This window comes from Strongylocentrotus purpuratus, unplaced genomic scaffold, assembly GCF_000002235.5.
Source record: "Strongylocentrotus purpuratus isolate Spur 01 unplaced genomic scaffold, Spur_5.0 spur5_scaffold_18, whole genome shotgun sequence".
NCBI classification, from domain to species: domain Eukaryota; kingdom Metazoa; phylum Echinodermata; class Echinoidea; order Camarodonta; family Strongylocentrotidae; genus Strongylocentrotus; species Strongylocentrotus purpuratus.
Genome location: NW_022145603.1, coordinates 25,122,186 through 25,142,675, shown reverse-complemented (window position 1 = coordinate 25,142,675; position 20,490 = coordinate 25,122,186). Strand labels below are relative to the sequence as shown.

Here is a 20,490-nt window from a genome sequence, read left to right as displayed (position 1 = left end):
TGACGATCCCCCCCCCCTACACACAGGAGTAATCTTGTATCAGCAGGTGGTAAAAGGGTGTCGTGAACCCACATCACACAGCTCTCTTCTCAAATAAGACACTACCCCCCCCCCCCCTACACACAGGTGTAATCTTATATCAGCTGGTGGTAACAGGGTGTACATGCACCCACATCACACAGCTCTCTGCACTCTTCTCAAACATGACGATCCCCCCCCCCCCTACACACAGGAGTAATTTTGTATCAGCTGGTGGTAAAAGGGTGTCGTGAACCCACATCACACAGCTCTCTGCACTCTTCTCAAATATGACAATCCTCCCCCCTTCACACAAGAGTAATCATGTATCAGCTGGTGGTAAAAGGGTGTCGTGAACCCACATCACACAGCTCTCTGCACTCATCTCAAACATGACAACCCCCCCCCCCCCCCTTACACACAAATGTAATCATATTTCAGCTGGTGGCAAAGGGTGTGGTGAACCCACATCACAGAGCTCTATGCACTCATCTCAAATGTGACAACCTTCCCACCGTACACACAAGTGTAATCTTATATCAGCTGGTGGTAAAAGGGTGTACATGCACCCACATCACACAGTTCTCTGCACTCTTCTCAAACATGACGATCCCCCCCCCCCCCCTACACACAGGAGTAACCTTGTATCAGCTGGTGGTAAAAGGGTGTCGTGAACCCACATCACACAGCTCTCTGCACTCTTCTCAAACATGACAATCCTCCCCCCTACACACAAGAGTAATCATGTATCAGCTGGTGGTAAAAGGGTGTCGTGAACCCACATCACACAGCCTTCTGCACTCATCTCAAATATGACACCCCCCACCCCCTTACACACAAATGTAATCATATTTCAGCTGGTGGTAAAAGGGTGTGCTGAACCCACATCAAACAGCTCTCTGCACTCATCTCAAACATGACAACCCCCCCCCCCCCCCTTTACACACAAATGTAATTATATTTCAGCTGGTGGTAAAAGGGTGTGGTGAACCCACATCACACAGCTCTCTGCACTCTTCTCAAATATGACAATCCTCCCCACTACACACAAGAGTAATCATGTAACAGCTGGTGGTAGAAGGGTGTGGTGAACTCACATCACACAGCTCTCTGCACTCTTCTCAAATATGACAATCCTCCCCCCTAAACACAAGAGTAATCATGTATCAGCTGGTGGTAAAAGGGTGTCGTGAACCCACATCACACAGCCTTCTGCACTCATCTTAAATATGACACCCCCCCCCCCTTACACACAAATGTAATCATATTTCAGCTGGTGGTAAAAGGGGATGGTGAACCCACATCACACAGCTCTCTGCACTCATCTCAAACATGACAACCCCCCCCCCCTTACACACTAATGTAATTATATTTCAGCTGGTGGTAAAAGGGTGTACATGCACCCACATCACACAGCTCTCTGCACTCTTCTCAAATAAGACACCACCACCCCCCCCCCCCCCTACACACAGGTGTAAACATATATCAGCTGGTGGTAAAAGGGTGAACATGCACCCACATCACACAGCTCTCTGCACTCATCTCAAACATGACAACCCCCCCCCCCCTTACACACTAATGTAATTATATTTCAGCTGGTGGTAAAAGGGGTGGTGAACCCACATCACACAGCTCTATGCACTCATCTCAAATGTGACAACCTTCCCACCGTACACACAGGTTAATCTTATATCAGCTGGTGGTAAAAGGGTGAACATGCACCCACATCACACAGCTCTCTGCACTCTTCTCAAACATGACGATCCCCCCCCCCCCCCCCTACACACAGGAGTAATCTTGTATCAGCTGGTGGTAAAAGGGTGTCGTGAACCCACATCACACAGCTCTCTTCTCAAATAAGACACTACCCCCCCCCCCCCCCCTACACACAGGTGTAATCTTATATCAGCTGGTGGTAACAGGGTGTACATGCACCCACATCACACAGCTCTCTGCACTCTTCTCAAACATGACGATCCCCCCCCCCCCTACACACAGGAGTAATTTTGTATCAGCTGGTGGTAAAAGGGTGTCATGAACCCACATCACACAGCTCTCTGCACTCTTCTCAAATATGACAATCCTCCCCCCTACACACAAGAGTAATCATGTATCAGCTGGTGGTAAAAGGGTGTCGTGAACCCACATCACACAGCTCTCTGCACTCATCTCAAACATGACAACCCCCCCCCCCCCCTTACACACAAATGTAATCATATTTCAGCTGGTGGCAAAGGGTGTGGTGAACCCACATCACACAGCTCTATGCACTCATCTCAAATGTGACAACCTTCCCACCGTACACACAAGTGTAATCTTATATCAGCTGGTGGTAAAAGGGTGTACATGCACCCACATCACACAGCTCTCTGCACTCTTCTCAAACATGATGATCCCCCCCCCCCCCTACACACAGGAGTAACCTTGTATCAGCTGGTGGTAAAAGGGTGTCGTGAACCCACATCACACAGCTCTCTGCACTCTTCTCAAATATGACAATCCTCCCCCCTACACACAAGAGTAATCATGTATCAGCTGGTGGTAAAAGGGTGTCGTGAACCCACATCACACAGCCTTCTGCACTCATCTCAAATATGACACCCCCCCCCCCTTACACACAAATGTAATCATATTTCAGCTGGTGGTAAAAGGGTGTGCTGAACCCACATCAAACAGCTCTCTGCACTCATCTCAAACATGACAACCCCCCCCCCCCCCTTTACACACAAATGTAATTATATTTCAGCTGGTGGTAAAAGGGTGTGGTGAACCCACATCACACAGCTCTCTGCACTCTTCTCAAATATGACAATCCTCCCCACTACACACAAGAGTAATCATGTAACAGCTGGTGGTAGAAGGTTGTGGTGAACTCACATCACACAGCTCTCTGCACTCTTCTCAAATATGACAATCCTCCCCCCTAAACACAAATGTAATCATATTTCAGCTGGTGGTAAAAGGGTGTGGTGAACCCACATCACACAGCTCTATGCACTCATCTCAAATGTGACAACCTTCCCACCGAACACACAGGTGTAATCTTATATCAGCTGGTGGTAAAAGGGTGTACATGCACCCACATCACACAGCTCTCTGCACTCTTTTCAAACATGACGATCCCCCCCCCCCCCTACACACAGGAGTAACCTTGTATCAGCTGGTGGTAAAAGGGTGTCGTGAACCCACATCACACAGCTCTCTGCACTCTTTTCAAATATGACAATCCTCCCCCCTACACACAAGAGTAATCATGTATCAGTTGGTGGTAAAAGGGTGTCATGAACCCACATCACACAGCCTTCTGCACTCATCTCAAATATGACACCCCCCCCCCCTTACACACAAATGTAATCATATTTCAGCTGGTGGTAAAAGGGTGTGGTGAACCCACATCACACAGCTCTCTGCACTCACCTCAAACATGACAACCCCCCCCCCCCCCTTACACACAAATGTAATTATATTTCACCTGGTGGTAAAAGGGTGTACATGCACCCACATCACACAGCTCTCTGCACTCTTCTCAAATAAGACACCACCCCCCCCCCCCCCCCCTACACACAGGTGTAAACATATATCAGCTGGTGGTAAAAGGGTGTGGTGAACCCACATCACACAGCTCTATGCACTCATCTCAAATGTGACAACCTTCCCACCGTACACACAGGTGTAATCTTATATCAGCTGGTGGTAAAAGGGTGAACATGCACCCACATCACACAGCTCTCTGCACTCTTCTCAAACATGACGATCCCCCCCCCCCCCACACAGGAGTTATCTTGTATCAGCTGGTGGTAAAAGGGTGTCGTGAACCCACATCACACAGCTCTCTGCACTCTTCTCAAATAAGACACCACCCCCCCCCCCTACACACAGGTGTAATCTTATATCAGCTGGTGGTAAAAGGGTGTCGTGAACCCACATCAGGCCTTAAAATAATCGACGGCCATCGACTGGCCGTGGTGCTCTCCCAATTAAAGATAAATTCACGGCCAAAAAGGCCGTGCCCTTTTTTTTCAAACTGGCCGACGTGCCTTTTTTTCCAACTGGACGTGCCCCTTTTTAGAAATTTGCGCTCATAAAACCACCAATTGCGCCCATAATCATCTAAAACTAGACGGCAAGGCGCAAGTGTTTTCCGTGAAAATGCGCCCATAAATTATTAGAACAGCACGAATCACGAACAGTTTGCTGCCCATGAGCTCTCTACTAGCTTCGTTTTGCTGAATCTCCGTGTAAAATTGTATACACAAAAAAATCGGTCGTAAAAAAAAATCGAACCATATTCCAGACCTTACCTGGCTTACCATGTCGCACGCAAGTATGCCAAAACACGTACGTTTTCGCAGTTGCGAGATCGAGTAGGGATCGAGTTTTTCGCGGTCGATTTTGTTTTGGTGGATCATATTAGCTGAACCTAGACCTCTAATCGCGAAACTGAAATCTTTCCATCATGATTGCCGCAATTTTATAAAGTTTCCATGAATAGAGGTATGAACTTAAAGCCTATTTTGTGATTATTTTCCAACATCGCCATGTTTACGTAATTTTGATAATCATTTCTTTAAAGTAAAGAAAATCAGACAAAATCACCATGACGGACGCTGCGCGGCAGTTAACTCCAGGAGGCTCCAACACAAGCACCGCAGGCGGACGGCTGCGGCGGCCGGTGTTGGACCTTCCTGGAGTCACGCTGCGCGCTGTGCAGTGTGTGAGTTGAGCTGAGTCAAAGAGTTTTGACACTTTGAAATTGCTATCTGTTGGTTTGTATCATTATTGCCGCGATTTCAATATACATGTAGTTTCGTGAATAGATGTACGAAACCTGAGCTTAGAATTAGTAAAAGTATTACTAATGTCTAAGTTTTTAAACGACTGTCTGATTTTCTTGGAAAAACTTTACTTTGAAAAATGATTATCGAAATTCATGGCCAGAAATAATCACAAGCTAGAGGTCTATTATGTCACAGTTCTTGCATCAAATCAATGCATGAAAACTTAGTTAATTGAACTAGAAAAAGGGGTTTCTTTTTTAATAGGCAATTATGAAGCAGGAAGCCCGAAACCTTAGCCTACTAAACAAATCTCAACAAACTGTAGACTCCCTAGGCCTGTCCTTTTAAGAATTAATGAAAAAGTAGCCCCCGAAATGGAAAAAAAAGCCCCCAAAATTTGAAAAAGTAGCCCCCGAAAATTTCCCAAAAATTTGAAATGGAGCCCCCGAAATGAAAAACTTAATTTTTTCCCTGGGTTGGTTATACAACAATTAAAAAGATAATTTCTTCAAATTTTCTCCTACTACCAGTTACCGAGAGTGTGGCGGAAGGTTTGTGTGTGAGATGCGATTTCGATTTGGGATACCCGGTAAACTTGCCAAGTCCTTCTGACTTTCGATGTTTGTGAAATTTACAATTTATTTATTCATTTGCTCATCAATATTTTTGGTTACTTTAAAATATGCAAGTTTGATGTTCTTAATCAATCTTTCCTGTTGATATTGTTAGGATTAAAAAGTTATTAAATTGATCGTTCTATTCACATTATGAAATTAACATTGTATCTTTGAACTTATATTTAGATTAGGGGCCTAGTGTATCTGTTTTTGGAAAATTGCCCCTGGTTCTTAGGGAATTGCCCCTTGCTCTGGTAAATTTCCGTGGGCAAGGGGCAACTTTAGAAAAAAAAATTGCCCCTTACTCCTGGCTGCTTAATCTAAGGCTTGCGGGGCTACCGCCGTTGTTTGTATGTACCGTAGACATTCTGTGAAGAAGCTGGTGCTAAAAGTCATGGGAAATTGATCCCGCACAAGTTTCATTATAAAATACACATGACATCTAACAAAAATAGAATCAATTTTTTTTTTGGCCTTGATGCCCTTTTTGTAAAAAATATTTTGGCCTTGGTGCCCTTTGTAATGGCCTTGGTGCCCTTAAAAATATGAGGTACTTTAAGGCCAAACTGGCCTTGCCCTAAAAATGACGAAATTTAAGGCCTGGATAACCATACAAATTATGCTTAGTAAACAAGTTTTTAAACAGATACATATCAGTTTGTAAACTGTATTTCCTGGTTTGCAAAAAATCACTTTAATGACATGCTTTACAATAGTGAAAGCTACAAATGCTTAAGCAAATGAATGTAGGCCTACAGGTGGATGCTTTTAAAAAATCAAAGAGAGTACCAAATACAAATAATAAACTCTAAACATAATTTACCCTTTTTCCTGATGCTGGAAGCTGATTTTTGTCTACCACTTTGTTTCACATCCGCTTCTTTTGAACCGCCATCAGAAGTAAACAGCTCTACAGGAGCATCAATGCCATTTTTTGGATCCAATTCTTGTGTTTCTCCTTCGTCTAAAGATTTACTTGTTTCCACAGTTTCTACAGGATGCAACTTCTCATCCTTAGATTTGTGCTTTTCATTCTCTGTATTTTTTTCATGCTCAATATTCACTGGCCCTAGTACTAAGTTGTGAACATCATTGTCATTACTGATAACACTATCTGGTTCCTTCTCTTCTTCTTGAGGTTCTTCTCCTTCTTCTTCCTCCTCCTCTTCTCCTTTGTTGTCATCTTCCTCTTCTTCTTTTTTTTCATGTTCTTCTTCCTTCTTGTTTTCCTTTTCTACATTTGGTCGATCACATTCCTGTTGCCTTGTGTTTTTCCAATCTCTCGGAGGCACCCAGTCTTCATCCTTGTCATCACCTTCATCATCTTCGTTATCCTCATCATTACTCTCCTCTTCTGTCTGTCTCTGCTTCTTGTTCATTCCTGCATCTTCTAAGCTTTCCTGATGTTCCTTCATATCTTCTTCCATCTCAGATTCTTCCCTCTCAGAATCTGCTGCATCTGTTCCTAGCTGATCAGCTTCAACCAGTTCTACACCTGTACCATGATATACATGTAGCAAGTATTCCATTCTTAAAGTATATAGGTATACATGGACATAGAATAAATCTTATTAGTGCAACACTTTGAATATGTCTTTACACTTCAGTTAGCAAATTTCATACTTTCTTCCTTATCCACTATTACATATTCATTTATATATTTGCATTCTTCATTTGCATATTCATTTTCCCAGCTCATGTTCCCTTTTCATTCACCTTCTTACAGCACAGTCTTTCAGTTGCATTACTGCCACACCCTATGGAACATTCATTCATTCAACATCCTACCACTATCATAATTCCAGATCAGTTTGAGATGGATATGAAAACCTTACAGGCTAGTTTATTTTGACTTTATGGCAGAGAAATGAAACTCCAGGGAGGTGGAAGGATTACTGGAAACTGCTTGCTCCAGAGAAATAACAAATGGACCGTGTCTTTTTAGGGTTAAGCAACAGCAAGACCGAATGAAATAACATATCAATGAAGGACTACAGTACCTTGTTTCATTCTCTTACGGATTTCCTTTGCTTCATTGGCCTCAAGTCCATGTTTGGTTTCGAAGTGGTTTTGTAATGAAGTATAATTTTTTCCCTGGCACAATGGACAGTCTGCTCTTTTGCTTTGCTTTCTACCGGTACTGGGATTCTCAATCATCGCTCTTCTTCTAATTGGGATTCTATGGAAAAAGAATATGTGAAACATTAAATGAATCATACAATAAATCAAACTGTCATGCTTGAAAATGTGTGTGTTTCTGAATGTTCTCATGAAGCACAAACAAAATGATCATGATTATGATTACAATATCACGACAAATGTCTTAAAGGGACTGGGTAACATTGTTCAGATGAGAGATAGTGCATGGTGCTAAGGTAGTGACTTCAATGCTAGATGTACAATTAAAGACAATCTGAAAATTTGAGTGAAAACGGACCATTATTCATGGCAAAATTGGGAAAAACTGATCTGATCGATTCCTTAATTCTCCCAACTATATTATTCTACTTCTATTCTGCTACTTGTCAAAGCCTGCTCAGCATCTAGACAAGGACAATATTATTACATTTTAGGTGAATGTAAATCGTCACAAAGCAATAAAATGGCTCTACATTCCATTCCAGACAGTTAAGTGTTGACAGATTTTTACAGCCTGTTTTATGTATTTTTTTCATGGAAAAACGGTTGGGAAAATTCAAAAATGGTTGGGAGAATTTACTGTTAATCACTGTTAGAGGGTGTCTAACATCGACGCCTGCAAAGAAAACCATAGATATCTTCGTGGTTTGAGAATTTTTTCAGGATTTTTTGCATGTCAGAGGGTTAGTATAGTAGAAGAAATATAGTAAGTAACATTTTATACAAAAATTAAGCAATTTTTTTCATCAACCTTCAACAATGTTACCGAGTCACTTTAAAGAGCACATACTAAATTATTTCTACAAGTACCAATATATCGATATCATGATAAAATATTTGTTTAACAAAATTCATTATTAGGTGGATATTCACCCATTTTAGTACTGTTACTGAGTGATTTTAGACTACCACAGCAGTCTAGTTCTCAATTAAATCAACAAAAACTCTTACAATTGATGGATTCTAACAGCTATAGTAATGCTCTTTATGGTCACATGGTCACAAATTACAAAAAAGTAAATGAAAATCCATTTTACCTGCCCCGTGCAGCCAATAGATATTTCTGCCTTTCCTCCTTCGACAGTTTGTGTGTCCTTTCAAGATGCTTTGACATGTCATCAGTAGATGCAGAACATATTTCACAGACCCTTGTAATTCGGAACCGTTTCCCTAGTAGGTAAAGGATAAACGGAAGGAAATATGAAATTTGTAGGGTATACAATTCAGATAAGGAAAGACAAAATTGTAATTAGTGATTTAAGTAATTCTGGGAATGTAACAGACAAACAATCATTTAAATATTGCAATTGGAAATTAATTATGATATGCGATTGCAACTGACCCTGGCCAACTCTTTTAAAGGTAATACAAAGTTTTGGTATGGGGTCATGAATGTGGTTCAAATGAACATATTGGAAGCATACATGTATGCGACCCTACAATATGCAGTGATCGTTGTCAGGGTTGAAATCGAGTCTAAAGTTATGAAATTGTAAAAAATAAACTCTTTATGTTGTACAGCTCCCTCTCAAGGTCAAGATATTAATGAAGCTATAAAACAATGTTTCTTGACTAAAATCAACAAATTAGCTATTCCCGTTTGGAAATTATATATCACAACTACATATTCTGAGATTTTCATGGTCGCTGCTACCATTGTACGGCCGTAGGCGCTATTTGAAATTTATCACAATTTACCGGGAGCACCGGTAAAATTTTATACTCAAATTTTCTCAAAAGCAGAAGTGTTTTAGGGGCTAAATTTTCTAGTGCTTATAATACATCCACAGGGGCATCCTAATATATCAAAATTGTAAAGAATCCCTATCCTCCCAATTTTCAAAATTTCCCAAACTTTGGATTACCTTTAATCATTTGAACTATAGAAGTCATTTCAAAGCTCTGTGATAATAAATAAAATCTAAATCATAACTCATATATTCATTATTCTGAGAAGACCATAAAATTATGCTCAGTAAATAAGTATATAAACAGATACATATCAGTTTGTAAACTGTATTTACTGGTTTGCAAAACTCACTTTAATGACATGCTTTACAATAGTGAAAGCTGCAAAGGCTTAAGCAATGAATGTACAGGTGGATGCTTTTAAAAAGACGAAGAGAGTACCAAATACAAATAATATACAGTGTGTCTCTAAAAAAAGTAAACCCAACTTCAACGGCAAATTTTCAGAAAACTATAAAATATTTACACATTATTTTTTCATGGTTAGATAGTCCAATAAGTCCTCTGTCCAATGATACCACGTAGGTTATGTAACTCTCATGCATGACTGAGCATGATTCAACTTAGTGAATGGGTGTGAAATCATCACTGTGGCAAGTTAGAATTGCACTGGAAGTTCATCAATCAAATGACATAGGAAATGTCTGATTTCTCACAAGCATAGCTTAGGGATGTGTACCCTCGACATGACCGCCATTCCTTTCCATGCAAAGCTCGCAACGCCTCCTCATGTCCCTGACAGCACGCCTGATCATTCCCTGATCTTGTCGTAATCGGTTCACTTCACCTGTTATCTGTTGCCTCAGCTCCTAAATTGTGGCCGGTGGGGTTTGGAACACTTTTCCTTTAAGATACCCCCAAAGAAAGAAATCGCATGGTGTCAGATCTGGTGAACGTGCAGGCCACTCAACTGGGAAATGAAGAGCAATGATGCGATTGCCAAAGAGTTCAGTCAAACGATTCCTCACAGCAATAAGTCTGTGGGCTGGGGCCCCATCCTGAGCCCACCAGGCCCTGCGGAATGCTCCACGTCGTTGTCGGGGGAAGATCTGTTCCATCTCAGGCACAATAAAATTGTTCAGCATGTCAAGGTACGCCCTGCCATTGATGTTGCCTTCAAAAAAGTAAGGTCCCACCAATGAACCATTGCCACAAAGACCAATCCAGACACTCACTTTCTCCCTGCTCATGTTCTTATTAAAAGCATATCCCGGTGGATGATGGAGTTCAGCATACTCGTGCTCATAGTGGGTGTTTACCATTCCATCCATGGAAAACGTTGCTTCATCCCCGATGGTAAAAAACTGGAGGAACTGTCGATCTCGGTTGCACCGGTTCACAAACCATTGTGAAAATTGAAGTCGTCTGGGAAAATCAGCTGGTAGAAGTTGGTGCTGAACATGAACATGATATGGATGGAGATGCAAATCCAGTCTTGCTATTCTGTTAAAAGTTGCGCGTGGTATTCCAGTATCATTTCTCCTGGTGCTTATGCGTGGGTTGGCTTGGATGGCCTCTCTTACCACTTGGATGTTTTCAGCAGACCTCCCAGTTCGTCTGTGGCCAGAGTGTCCTTTATTCCTGTTCAAACTGGTTCCGTGATCAGCATACTTTCTCACATTGTACCAGATGGCTCTTTTTGTTGGAGGCTGCCTCTCGGGGAACTGCACCCGAAAAGCATCGTGAACTTCCACGAAACTTCTTGTTTCCTGGTATCGAGTTACCAGGAATACTCTCTGCTCAATTGTCAACTGTACCATGTTTGGAAAGCATGTGAAGTGTGCCTGTGTTAGGAACAACCTTTGCTGAAGTTGTTATGTAATCATAGGCCTAACATGTGACAAAGATTTAACTTCAAATAGGCCCTGAATGCATGACAATAGCAAGAAATAACTTGCCACAGTGATGATTTGACACCAGTTCACTAAGTTGAATCATGCTCAGTCATGCATGAGCGTCAGATAACCTAAGTGATATAATTGGACAGAGGACTTATTGGACTATCTAACCATGAAAAAATAATGTGTAAATATTTCATAGTTTTCTGAAAATTTGCCGTTGAAGTTGGGTTTACTTTTTTTAGAGACACACTGTATAATGTAGATACTCAAAACATAATTTACCCTTATTCCTGACGCTGGAAGCTGCTTTTTGTCTACCACTTTGTTTTACATCTGCTTCTTTTGAACCGCCATCAGAAGTAAACAGCTCTACAGGAGCATCAATGTCATTTTTTGGATCCAATTCTTCTGTTTCTCTTTCATCTAAAAATTTCCTTTTCTCCACAGTATCCACAGGATGCAACTTCTCATCCTTAGATTTGTGCTTTTCATTTTGTTCATGCTCAATATTCACTGGCACTAGTACTAAGTTGTGAACATCATTGTCATCTTCTTCTTGAAGTTCTTCTCCTTCTTCTTCCACCTCCTCTTCTCCTTCGTTGTCATTTTCTTCTTCCTCTTCTTCTTCTTCATCATTGTTTTCTTCTTCTTGTTCTTTTTCATTTACTTCTCCCTTCTTGTTTCGATACTCAACACATAATTTACCCTTTTCCCTGATGCTGGAAGCTGATATTTGTATACCACTTTGTGTCACATCCGCTTCTTTTAAACCGCCTTCAGAAGTAAACAGCTGTACATAAAAATCAATGTCATTTGTTGGATCCCATTCTTCATTTACTCCTTCATTTACAGATTTATTTGTCTCTATAGTTTCCACAGGATGCAACTTCTCTGTATCTTTGTCATGCTCAATTTTCACTGGCACTAGTACGTTGTCAATATCATTGTCATCACTGTCATCACTGTCACCATTCTCTGGTTCCTTCTCTTCTTCTTCTTGAAGTTCGTCTTCTTCATACTCAATTTTCACTGGCACTAGTACGTTGTCAACATCATTGTCATTACTGTCACCACTTTCTGATTCCTTCTCTTCTTCTTGCTCAATTTTCACTGGCACTAGTTCTTCTTCGTCCCTCTCAGATTCTGCCACGCTCTCTTCACTGTTGGAATCTTTGCCTAGTATGTCCAGTAACTCCAGAAGAGTACCTCCACGTTCAATATGTGGGAGATATATAGCCGGAGATATGCGGTATTTTAACATATTGACGATGTGCTCTGGATTACTTCCAATCTGAAGAGAAATGAAATTGGAAGAAAAAAAAATACTCATGAGACAAGTAGAACAAAAAATATTTCAGGGACTTAGTAATTGCAGGAAAGATCTAATAAGAGATGCTGCAGGGTTAACAATTTGAAGCTAATTTGCCAAAATACACAACTACACTCTATTTTGGAACAGAATGTAGCTGCCTAAAACAAAAGTCCATCTGGTTTAAGTTGTTTTTCAGACTGACAGTGCATGATGTAGTAACGTCGAGTGGTCCACTGTTTGACTCTTTTATCTATTACTTCCCAAATCATTGCACTACATGATATTCCTTAATGGTATCAAATAACTTACTGCCCACAAGGAGGAAGAAGAAAAAGATACTGCACTGTAAAAAAAATTGCAAAGAATCAAAAATTCAGGGTGACCAGATGTCCCGTATATATAAACAGGATCGTCCCGTACTTTCATCATTTGTTCCACGTCCCGTATCAACCCTCCCCGGGATGCCCTTTTGTCCTATATTTCCTTCTTTCACTTCTTACATGTATGTTATTCTTCGTTTGTTATTCTATCATTTTCTCTTTCTGTTTTTTCTCATGTTATTCTTTGTTTTTCCATCTTTCATCTTCTTTTCTTTCTTTATCATTTTCTCTTTCTGTCTTTCATTATATGTTATCGTTTGTTTCTTCTTATCATTTTCTCTTTCTGTTTTTTCTCATGTTATTCTTTGTTTTTCCATCTTTCATCTTCTTTTCTTTCTTTATCATTTTCTCTTTCTGTCTTTCATTATATGTTATCGTTTGTTTCTTCCTATCATTTTCTCTTTCTGTCTTTCATTATATGTTATCGTTTGTTTCTTCCTATCATTTTCTCTTTCTATTTTTCTCATGTTATTCTTTGTTTTTCCATCTTTCATCTTCTTTTCTTTCTTTATCATTTTCTCTTTCTGTCTTTCATTATATGTTATCGTTTGTTTCTTCCTATCATTTCTCTTTCTGTTTTTCTTATGTTATTCTTTGTTTTTCTATCTTTCCATTATCTAAAATCATTTTCTCTTTCTGTCTATCATTATGTTTAATATTGTTTGTTGTTATCATTCTATCATTTTCTCTTTCTATTTTTCTTATGTTATTCTTTGTTTTTCAATCTTTCATCTTCTCTTCTATCTGTCCATTATCTATTCTTTATCATTTTTCTTTCTGTTTCTTTATGTTATTCTTTGTTTCTTCCTTCTATCACCTTCTCTTATGTTATGCTTTGTTTTTATTATTCTATTTATTTCCCATTCTTCTTCTTTTCTTCCATTTTGAGTACATACCTCTTTACAGAGTGTGTGCAGGTGGCCCGCCTCCCCCCCCCCCCCTCCCCCCACTCAGTGTTATTTAGGGTACGCATATATGCTTGTTCCCTCTTTTTGAAAGCACCCATCTGAGGACTGCCAACATTTCCGAACCCCCCTTTCGCGGGCTTTTCGCAGGCTTTTCCTGCCCTGGAGACCCCCTAAATCATGAAAAATGGTCAATGTACCCCCCCCCCCCCTAAATTCGGAATAATTTCCCAGGAGTCCAAAGAGATGAGAGAAAAAAAAGAAAAGACACCCCCTTTTTAAAGAAATCTCCGGGTGAAAAGTTAATACACCCCCTTTTTTACAATTCTCGGGCCGGACTTTGTCGCACGAAAAGTACCCCTTTACCGGACATTTTGGTATCACGCATGGGGTCCGTCCGTTCTCGGAGTGGGGGGGGGGGGGCAGGGGCAGGTGGACCACTACACCGGGGTTTCCCCCTACTCTTATACGAATAGTGCAGAGGGTTCTTAACGTGCAAAGGTAGTGACTCTTCTCTACACAGGTCTCATTTAACGTCCTATCCAAGGGACAGAGTGTTTTCCACTTAACATAGCCTGCGTCTGTGAACAAGGGGAGGGCACATTAAAGGGAAAGTCCACCCCAAAAATAAGTTTGTTTCGATAGAGGCAGAATAATAAGAAAATCAGGTGAGTGAAAGTTTGAGCAAATTCTGAATGAAAATAAGAAAGTTATGAATTATTGAAGTTGTGATCAATCAAATACAAATTGGCAACTCTGTGACTTATTATACGAGCTCTCCTTCATTTGCTTTGTGCATAATATTCCATAAAATCATGTTTTCTTCGTTATTGATGACGGAATATATATTTGTTCCTTGCAGGGGGAGTATAGAAACATATTTGCAATTATTATATTTAGGGTGCATGTATGGTTGAAATTTTTCTTGAGGGAAAATGAAAATTTTAGATTTTTTTAGTACTGAGCAAATGGAAGTTGAGCTCGCATGATACGTCATAGAGTTGCCAATTTGTGTCTGATTGATCACAACTTCAAACATCCTAACTTCCTTATTTTTAATCGGAATTTGCTCAAACTTTCACCGACTTGTTTCTCTCATTTTTCTACTCCTATTAAAACTAACTTAATTTCAGGGTGGACTTCCCCTTTAATACACAACACAGGCTTCAGTCATCCGCCTGGGTGCATGGGATTCGAACCCGGGATCTTTGGTTCGACAGGCTGACACTTTATACAGCCCGAGCCAACTCGCCTATCTTTATTTACGCTATCCTTTGTTTCTTCCTTCTATCACCTTCTCATATGTTCTTCTTTGTTTCTATCATTCTATCACTTTCTCTTTCTTTCCTTATGTTATTCTTTGTTTCTTCCTTCACCTTCTCTTATGTTTATATTCTTTGTTTATATCATTCTAATATCACTTTCTCTTTCTTTCTTTGATTTACGCTGCAATATAGCAAGATGACGTAATTTTGACGAAAGGGTACAAGTTTTCTGACGCGAACCTCAAATTGTGGCCCGGGTTCTCAAATTTGGCCAGACGACATGAGACAACCTGTGCATGGCGCAAATCGCTGAAATTACATCGTCTATGTGGACATGACAAACGAAAAGGTAATTGCATCTAATAGAAACAGCGCCTGGGGCAAGTGCTGAAATCGCGCCTCCGTCCAACTTTTGATGCCAGTGAGTGTCTTCTTTGGGTGTTAATCAGATTAAACCAATAAGCACTCCAGCAAAGCATAGTCAATCAATGCTAATTAATGCGTATTGACCTTTCGCGCTGTTTACTTGCTGAGAGGCAGCAATTACACACAATACATACCCTGCACGCAATTGAACACTAATGCACACAATGAATACAAAATGGCTTATCGACAAGTTTGACAGTAGACCTAGGTCTAAACTCCAGGTTTGAATTTTCAAAATATTCTAACATCGGTAAGTTGAAAAGATTGTATTTAACTGCTATTTAGTGTCATCCATTGTCCCAAAAGCCCGGTGGGGTCACTCCTCCGCAGAGGGTGACGCATATGACCGTTACCACAAATGCAAATACCCCCCTATTGCGGTCAATTTCAAGGAAATTTTGTGATATTTAACCCCCTTTTTTACGTCAAAACAAGGACAAAATCGTACTTTGGAATACCCCTATTTATAAGATTGTGAGGACACTTTCGCAAATTTACCCCTATTTTACCATATTTCAAGGACAAGACTCGGCTCCGAGCATTTTTTTCCCCGGTTTTCTCTATTCCCTTTTTCTGACCCCTATTTATCAATTTCGAGGACACCTGTGCACCCCTATTTTCTATATTTCGAGGAATATTTTGTCCGCGGACATTGCTTGAAATTGACCCCTTTTTCCGCGATTTTGGTAACGGTCATGCGGTCCGGAAGTCACATTGAGTGACCCCACCGGGCCCAAAAGTACCGATTTTTAGTGAACTCAGTTGAGTTTTGTACAGTGGTGCATGGTCACATGGTGTTTGAAATGTTGAGAATGATCAATAGAACCAGGCGCGGATCCAGGGGGGGGCCGAGCGGGCCTTGGCCCCCCCCCCCCCGCAAAAAAAAAAAAAAAAAAAAAAAAAAAAAAAAAAAGAGAAAGAAAGGAAAGGAAGGGAAAGGGAAAGAGGAGAGAAAGGGAAAGAAAAAAGAGGAAGAAAAAAGAAAAGGTTAAAGAAGGAGATCGGGGGGGGGCCGAAAGAGCCTAATTGCCTCCCAGGCTGTTGACCCCCCCCCCCCCCCCCCTAATCAAAAAAATAAGAGAGAAGGAAGGAAAGGGAAAGAAAAAAGGAAAAGAGGAGATACTGGCGTACGGATGGGGGGGGGGGGGGGCTTGGGGGAAATCAAATTCAAACGTGGATTATTTCTAATTCCACAACGGTGGATTACAAATAATGCTGAAATTACTTAATTTCCGAGATTTTTCCTCACTTTTTAGTAAATTATACGTTTGTATGTGTTTGTTGGAAAATGACAAATTCCTAAATTTACAGCCAGGCAAGAAATATGATTCTTGAGATTCCTACATGTCAGGGCCCGAGGTACGGACTCCACCTATAGGGCCCTACGGGGGCCCATAGATGCTCATCTGACGGTACTTTAATGCCTAAAACCCCTGATTTTAGGGGGCTCTGCCCCCCTGTACCCCACGCCAATAGTGTCCTGCCAGTGTCACAAAATAATAAGGTATACAAAAAAAATGCTCATCGGACCTTAGTTAAACCCCTGAGCTTCCGGGGCCGGCTCCGCCGTCTCGACCCCACCAGGGGCCCTAAGGCGGGCCCCTGAATGCTTATCTGACCGTAAGTTATTGCCTTAAACCCCTGAGGTTGCGGGGTCGGACAAGGTATCAAATGTGTTTATTGGACAGCAGGCACGTAGCCAGGGGGGGGGGGGGGAGGCGTAGGAAGAAAAAGGAGCAGACAAAGGATATCTTTGAAATTCAGAATCAAGAACGGTACAGCAAATCGTCTTCTTTCTCTCTTAATCTTATGAAACGTCAAAGCTTCCGCGCTTTGCGCGCGGGAGGGGGGGGAACCTGAATTCAAACGAGGATTCAGAGGTATACAAAAAAAATGCTCATCGGACCTTAGTTAAACGCCTAAAACCCCTGAGCTTCCGGGGCCGGCTCCGCCGTCTCGACCCCACCAGGGGCCCTAAGGCGGGCCCCTGAATGCTTACCTGACCGTAAGTTATTGCCTTAAACCCCTGAGCTTGCGGGGTCGGACAAGGTATCAAAATGTGTTTATCGGACCGCAGGCACGTAGCCAGGGGGGGGGCGTAGGAAGCAAAAGGAGCAGACAAAGGATATCTTTGAAATTCAGAATCAAGAACGGTACAGCAAATCGTCTTCTTTCTCTCTTAATTTTATGAAACGTCAAAGCTTGAATTCAAACGAGGATTCAGAGGCGAGAACTATAATACGAATCTTTAATGATTTAATGAAACATAAAAGCTTCCGCGCTACGCGCGGGATAGAGGGGAACTAAATTCCGACGTGGATTATTTTCGAGAACGGTACAACGAATCGTCTTCTTTCTCTCATGATTTATTAAAAATTAAAAGCTTCCGCGAGAGGGGGAGAGGACCTGAATTCAGACGAGGATTAAGAGTCGAGAACGGTACAACGAATCGTCTTCTTTCTTTAATATTTTAATGAAACGTCAAAGCTTCCGCGCTTCGCGCAGGAGGGGGAGGGAAGGGGGATGAATTTAGACAAGGATTAAGAGTCGAGAACGGTAAAACGAATCGTCTTCTTTCTCTAATGATTTAATGAATCGTAAAAGCTTCCACGCTTCGCGCGGAAGGGGAAAAACTGAATTCAGACGAGGATTAAGAGTCGAGAACTGTACAACGAATCGTCTTGTTTCTCGAATGATTTAATGAAACGTAAAAGCTTCCGCGCTTCGCGCGGGAGGGGGAAAATCTAAATTCAGACGAGGATTATTTTCGAAAACGGTACAACAAATTGTCTTCTTTCTCTAATGATTGAAAGAACTTAAAAGCTTCCGCGCTTCGCGCGGAGGGGGGGGGGAACCTGAATTCAGACGAGGATTAAGAGTCGAAAACTCTACAACGAACCGTCTTCTTTCTCTAATAATAAATCGTGAAATTTTCCGCGCTTCGCGTGGGAGGTGAAAAACTTAATTCAGACGAGAATTTTTTTCGAGAACGGTACAACGAATCGTCTTCTTTCTGTAATAATTTAATGAAGCGTCAAAGCTTCCGCGTTTCGCGGAGGAGGGAGGGGAAACTCGCCCCTCCCTGCACTGACCCCCCCCCCCCCCCGCATTACGTCACTGTTAGTCACCATTACGTACCAATATTTGGCTCACAAAATTTCAAATTTGGGCCCCCCCCCCCGGCCCGCCCCCCCCCCCCCCCCCCCCCCCCCTAAGAAATCCTGGATCCGCGCCTGAATAGAACAGTTTTTAATACACAGCCAGGATAGTAATGCAGCTGTGTGACCGCAAGTCAAATGAAGTGCATGCGAGCGCGAGCTAGCGTGCTAGAGTCGAGATCAGCTCACGGCTGCTTTCGTACTGCATTCTCGTAGATCAAGACTCGGTAAGGCTCAAGCAAAAGGAGTACAGCCGGTCTATAATGGATAAGTTAAAAATAATTGAGGTCAACTCACCCACGACGACACCGGCGACGACATTGCTGATGCCTACTTGCACTGTCCCACAACATGTGATGAAAACATCGGAGCAACAACATTGTCCTGCACGCGTGTACCGTACCATACCGTACGTGTGAGAATTTATATTCGCGTGCACAGGACAAAAACAAGACTGGTGTACACTCAGGCCCCCCAAGCTCCGCCATTTTGTCCGGATCCATTAGAAGCCAAAATAAGCCCCCTTGCATAATTCATGAGCCCTATGAATTATGCATTCTGTAGGATGATCCCCACGAAACGTGTACTGGAATGATGTTCACTACATGGTACAAGACAATACGCGTATCAGCGTAATTAGAGAGGTCAAATAATCTACTGTACGGGATTATGGGTAATTTATTCATCACGCTGCGCGCTAGCAACGCAAGTGATTCAGCGAATCAGTGTGGACTATTCTGATGCGATCACCGTTAGGTGAAATACGCGCTCGAACTTGTATTATCGATCACCAGTATAACAGCTGGTGTACCCAGAATGCATCGGGAAGTGGACCTCTCGTTGTTGTGTTGTTGTTGTTTTTTAATATGGGGGAGTGGCCTTAACTTCATTGAATAAGAAATACTGATCCGATCTTATTCCCTTTTTAGTCTATCAATAACTGGGTCTGTTTTTGTTTTATTAACTCAAACATGCTATAAGCCATATAACAACACATTCTCTGGCTATGATTATACATGTTAAATATGCTAATGTATAAAGTGTCCTTATTTTATACAAACAAATTATGTGGCAAAGAGGATGGTTTTTCTCCACCCACTCTCATCGTACCTTAATGATTCCCCTTCTCTCTCTTTCTCTGTCTTTCGTAAATTATCTTCTGCAACTAACGGTTTGTTGTCTTGACTGAACAATCTGTTGCAGTTCCTTTCTGTCTCACTTTCAGTCGTAATACCATTCATTTACATTTACTCGTTATCAACTACGATCAACCATTGATCCATATTCACTCCATTACTGTCCACATTTCACTTGGATTATCTTCACTTTTCCTTTTTGCAGCCTTTGCAGGAGCTTTGAACATTTTTAATGTAGAGACCAGAGAGATCGGAAAATATGTTAATCATTTTATTCGAATTGAAAACGGAAAGTGAAACATTGTTTTTCAATATCTTGACATATTTTTTGTTTAAAGACAATGGAATTTAACACTGGAAATTTTGAATTGGGGCGCCCCCCCCCCCTCCAAAAAAAAAAAAAAAAAAAAACCAGGAGTGGTACCAGGGTTAGTTAGTTGGGAGGCCCATGTCCTTTATAATTTTATTTTTAGGAATAGTTTTCTCTTTTTTATCAATTTGACATTGGTATACCGTTAATTTCACTGGGAAAACCACCCCTTCCCTTACACATCAATACTGCCATTACTTCTAGCAACAGTAATTCTATAATTCAAAACGTTTTCATTTTCTAAATCCTTCTAATATAAACATATAACAAATATAATATTGTTTACACTTTTGCAACCTGTTACATGGTCCATTTAGAAACAGCACCAGGAAGAGGATAACAAGCCCCCCCCCCCCCCCTGTTTTCTTAAGCTAGGAAGTATCAAAACATGATTCT

The 20,490-nt window shown here is 41.3% G+C and overlaps 1 protein-coding gene across 5 annotated transcripts in view; it reads right to left on the bottom strand.

The window, feature by feature from the left end:
* LOC583635 (DNA ligase 1) overlaps positions 1–19,004 on the bottom strand; it is a 67,707-nt gene extending 48,703 nt beyond the window's left edge. For 2 of the 5 annotated variants that reach the window (XR_004064766.1, XM_030989592.1), the window contains exons 1-5: positions 18,886–19,002; positions 11,425–12,433; positions 8,590–8,722; positions 7,414–7,592; positions 6,237–6,908 (exon numbers count right to left, since the gene is read on the bottom strand). Coding sequence is in view for 4 of the 5 variants with exons in the window: in XM_030989592.1 (XP_030845452.1) it covers positions 6,237–6,908; positions 7,414–7,592; positions 8,590–8,722; positions 11,425–12,433; positions 18,886–18,909 (2,017 nt within the window). In the remaining variant the exon portion in view is untranslated. Of the gene's footprint in view, positions 1–6,236; positions 6,909–7,413; positions 7,593–8,589; positions 8,723–11,424; positions 12,434–18,885 lie in introns of all 5 variants that reach the window. The other 3 variants (XM_030989590.1, XM_030989591.1, XM_030989593.1) reach the window with 2 other exon arrangements.
* Positions 19,005–20,490: the final 1,486 nt, after the last annotated feature.